Source organism: Lygodium microphyllum, chromosome 20 (genome assembly GCF_053477565.2).
Source record: "Lygodium microphyllum isolate KBCC chromosome 20, Lygodium_microphyllum_v1.1.10, whole genome shotgun sequence".
NCBI lineage: Eukaryota > Viridiplantae > Streptophyta > Polypodiopsida > Schizaeales > Lygodiaceae > Lygodium > Lygodium microphyllum.
In genome coordinates, this window is record NC_141154.1 from 126997724 (window position 1) to 127002398 (window position 4675).

At 41.0% G+C, this 4675-nt stretch overlaps 1 protein-coding gene across 1 annotated transcript; it reads right to left on the reverse strand.

The window, feature by feature from the left end:
* Positions 1-593: 593 nt before the first annotated feature.
* Positions 594-3122, reverse strand: LOC148019365 (uncharacterized). Its single transcript, XM_087661009.1, has 7 exons — positions 2937-3122; positions 2744-2831; positions 2171-2198; positions 2067-2091; positions 1858-1902; positions 1702-1766; positions 594-1469 (listed from the first exon to the last, which is right to left on the reverse strand). The coding sequence occupies exons 1-7, from the start codon at positions 3003-3005 to the stop codon at positions 1433-1435; spliced, it is 357 nt and encodes a 118-aa protein (XP_087517135.1). The 5' UTR covers positions 3006-3122; the 3' UTR covers positions 594-1432.
* Positions 3123-4675: the final 1553 nt, after the last annotated feature.

Genomic DNA, 4675 nt, shown 5'->3' on the forward strand with positions numbered 1-4675 from the left:
ATGGAAGCTATTTGGGATGAAATTTGATTGCCTAAACTAGATTCAAATATCCTTGAGTACCTCAAACCCATGATGGAGAGGTGGAAAGTAATTTGGAATAAAGGCCGCCTACACTTCTCTACTTAGTTCAACTCTCTAGGTGGACCCTTACTTGGAATCATAATTAGGAATCATGTAATGGCTCACTACATGTGGTATTTCCCCTTTTTTTATCCTACCTTTTATGTCCAAGAGGGATAGAAGCTGTGGGCAGTGCCTTATATTTTGTAGCTATCACTTTTACCCTAGTATAATTTACCACACATTCTAATATATGGTCTTTTCAAAATGGCAATGGGCAAGTTACCTAGACCCAATGGTCTACTTACAAAAGTGTTTCAAACTTTGTGAGAGGCCTACTAACATGATTTGCTACAATTGCTTGACCATATAGGAGAGACTTGGATGCTCAAGATTGGCCTTAATGAAGGGCTTATGAACATAATTCCAAATGTGCAAGTGAGGAGGAAGCTTAGTTACTAACTCAATTTGCTATATGTGGCATATAAAATCCTAACAAATATCCGTTGCTTGTAGAATCAAGTTTACTTGTTGAGATGGTCCATCAAGGGCAATACAAATTTACATATAGCAAGAAGATCCACAATATAGTCCTTAACTCCATCTTCACAAAGTTGCAAATGGATGGGATTATGTGTTGCTCCAAATGGACTTTATTAAATCTTATGATAAGGTCAATTAGTAGTTTTCTCTAAACCTTTGCAAAATTTTGTCTTTGGGCCTATCATTTGTAGAATGGTTGAACCTGTCCAAGGTTACACTTGCCATCTTTATAAAACATAGTGAACAGTTCATAGGCACATATGCCTATCATGATATAGGTAGCAAGCTAAGTAACAATGAACCTAGAGGAATAAGAATACAACTAGTCGACAGACCACCACTCCTGCCAAGCTCAATACAAACAATATGAAAACAACAGAACCAAACCAAAATTGTAGATGCTTGTGAAGAGTAACACAATTCCAAGATCCAATCTCTCTCTTGGCTGGGTGCATGGGTGGGGAGGTGTGTGCGTGCAGACAACCCCCCCCCCCAAAAAACAAAAAAAAAAGCTCATGCATGCATTCATAGACAAGAGGCAATGCCTTATTTTGGGCTGCTACATGACCATTCCATTCACTTTTATATAACTGTGTGCGTAAGTGCACATGCACACATGCATCCACCCACATATTCTCATCCATGCATGCATTCACAGACAAAAGGCAATGCCTTACTTCTGGCTGCTACATCATACCAAAACTGTGGTGTACAAATACCTTATTAAATTGCCATCATAGTCTAGATTTCATTCTGGGGCAAGGTCCTACAATTTTTGCTGTACTTGTGTGCCTGGCCCAACTAACAAACATGTAGACATTTCCACCTTCTACATGACTTGTTGCTGCTTAAGAAGAGGCAGGATCCTGCACCCAAGAGCCTCAAATTAGCCCTTAATACACCAAATTTTCCGGTGAGCTGAATCACTAAAGGAACTTGTAGGTGTGCTATAATTCTTTGAGCTTCTCAGCTTGTGCATTATTAGGCCTTCCCTTCTGGTACAGTCGGTCCACACCCATACAGCAATTGAAGGCTGACAGTTTATGCCTGGCCATCCATGATAGTCTTTGGCTCCCATGCAAGATGGTTCCTTCTTACCTTGTTGCCATCCTCAAGCGAATGGGTCCATTGAAATCAGCATGAGGGTCACAAATTTTTCCCTTCTGTCCAAAACAAATCACTTTTCTCACCATCATCTCTTCCTCAAAAGCACCTATCCTAACCTAAAAATATAAGGGAAGTCACCGTAATAACCTGTGTAATAAATATGTCCCCTCTCAAAGCTAAAACTCTAGCCACCTGCAAATGCAGCAAGGATGCATAACAGGATCAATTAAGAAATCCATCATCACCTTGCTCAAGGCTTCATGGCAGGTCAATATCTCTAGTCTGCAACTGAAAGACATAATATTTATACACAGCACCCATCAGTGGGTCCAATCACCCATTTTGATAAGCCAAACCTCTCTGGTTATTTCCATCAATGGCCTGTCGAAAGGTAGAAGAAACTTAGGTGAAGGAAATTGCAAATCAGGTTCAAATCAGCCAATAAGGGGACTATTCTGACCTCCAGTTGGTGGGTGCAACTGCCCTTGCTGAAAATTTGTAGGAAAAAACAGCCAAAAAAAAAGATAGGTACAGTTTGTTCAGCTGCTAGAATCCATTCATTGGCAAATGCGCATACCTATACATCTTCATTTGCTAGAGTCCCTTTATTTTGCAAATGCACATACACATACATATTCATTTGCTACTGTCCATTCACTTGCAATCCACGCATACATATACATCCACACTGTACATAGGCACATGCATACATAAGTAGATGCACATGTGTGTATGAATCTCTTGTGACTATATAGTCACATGGAATGGGGCATGGGACGGACAGAAGCTCCCATCCACGCAATCCTCAAGACCAAAATTGACCGTAATTTGTGACTATGGTGTACATATACGTATGCAGCACATGCTGTAGATACAAGCCCCAAGCAAAACTGAGTGATTTGATATGCAAAACATGCTGCAGATACAAACCCACGCAAATTTTCACATACTTTACAAGAATGAATAGACTGTGAGCATGCATCCATAAGACTAATACATGTATTGAGCCAACAGAGATACTGATTGAGGCTACCTGCTTCTGAGGGGCACATGGTTGAGGAAGCAGCTCGCTTGTGCAGGATTTCCATTATCTTGTCTTCCAGCGCCTTCTTCAAATTTTCCTGAAACAAAGGAGGAGCAATGAATGACCCCAGCTGTCTGTCAATTAATGGTGGCTGAGGCTGCAGGGTTGTGAAGCTGCGCGATAAGAGCCTGCTTGAACATACCTCCAAAATGGGCTGCGTACTAATGTCACCATCGCCGGAGCTTCTTTTCCTCTTCTTGGTCTGGTTCATCCTCCTGTGATTCACGGGGCAAATGCATACCTTCAGTTTCTGTGTACTACATTATAACTTTGAGGTCTTTCCCTCGCCCCGCCCTGCCCCCAGCCGTGCGTAGGCTGATTAGTAACAAGGGTGTGTGAGTCTCACGAGGTCTTAGGAGAATCATATGAGAACTCTTAGGATAAAAAGGTTGTGGTAAGGTAAGGAATTAATGGACACAAATTCTCAACGAGAGAATGTTTTGTATCACAATAGTACAATTCATCTGTTAGTGAAGAATGTCATGGAAATAACTAACATTACAATAGTACAATTCATATCTTAGTGAAGAATGTCATGGAAATCACTCACACTAGCTTTTACAGAAGAGGGACTAGAGAATGTAAAAGAACAATGAAAATGAAAAGTGCATGTCAAAGGACATTGTGGTCTTAAAAAGACCATCAAGATAAGCCAAATATGCCACCATGTGGCTCTCCCCCCCCAAGATGTATGCAAAGTCAAGCTATGAGCAAGCAACCTAGCTCAAGAATGGACAACTTAGGAAGAAGATACTAATAGAAGATGCCGCCATGTGGCTCCCCCCCCCCCCCCCCGCCCCCCAAATGTATGCAAAGTCAAGCTATGAGCAAGCAACCTAGCTCAAGAATGGACAATTTAGGAAGAAGATGCCAATAGAAGATTTTGTGGGGAAGGAGATAGAGTAAGGTAGAGGGGCTAGTCGTGGAACACTTAACTTGATGCATGACACTTTCTCTCTCTGATGAAAACTTGTAGCTCTCTTGCTTTAGATGTGTTTTCAATATGAAAGGGAAGTAGCAAAACAATTATCAACTCATGCGATGAACAATGACGTTGCATTGTAGGTCGAACATGAAATCAAGTTAAACAAAGTGTGCCTTTCAATTACAAATACCCTAAGGCTAAACAACTCACATGGAAGGTCCAATAATGAAATGGGGGTTTGAACCCACATACCTATACAAAGGAGGCATCCATCTTGACATAATCCAATCACCCCTCCATTTTTTTGTGTCTTAAAGGAGCAAAAAATGTTGTAAGACTAGCCCTTACTAACACCAACAAGGTGTTTATCGTTGGAGACTTGGTCAAAGTAGAGAAGGTACCACAGTGTGAGTAAAGATCAATCAAATGAAAATAAGTTGAGGTTACATCCTAGCAATAAGTGCTTTGAGGCATCTTTTCTATATGTTTCACTTGTGTTGGATAGCATTTAGTTGATCTTACTATTATTGGCATATTCCTTTGTTTCATGGGCAAGTCCCCCCCAGTGAATTGGAGCTGAGTAGTGGTTCTCTGCTACCTTCTAAGGACAAGCAAACAATTTGTCGACAAGGGATTTTGTATGGCTCTACTTAGCTCAACTCTAAGAGAGAATGTGTCTTAGGCTACATAGTAAGGCAATTGGGTCTTTTCCCTATCTTGGAGTTCTACTTTCTCCCAAGAGGGTATCCTCTAGCATGAATGCTCTAGTACATGTTACTTTTTAAGACCTTTCTCTATGGCTAGATGAAGAGGTTACTTCATTGGTAGATACCCTTGGAAGAAGGGTGTTATATGTCCCCTACTTGGCATCATCATACGACACCCTTACACTTGAATAGAAGGAGTGCATCTTATGGGACAAAAGAGCCAAGCCACTATACTATATAGAACTGTAT

Excerpts from the sequence above, each read along its gene's own strand:
- LOC148019365 (XM_087661009.1), bottom strand. The coding sequence starts at position 3,005 with ATGAACCAGACCAAGAAGAGGAAAAGAAGCTCCGGCGATGGTGACATT. Across the intron at positions 1,903-2,066 it reads TGATGGAAATAACCAGAGAG|GTGGCTAGAGTTTTAGCTTT; the intron begins GTTTGGCTTATC and ends CTGCATTTGCAG. Across the intron at positions 1,470-1,701 it reads CGCTTGAGGATGGCAACAAG|GATCCTGCCTCTTCTTAAGC; the intron begins GTAAGAAGGAAC and ends TCTTGGGTGCAG.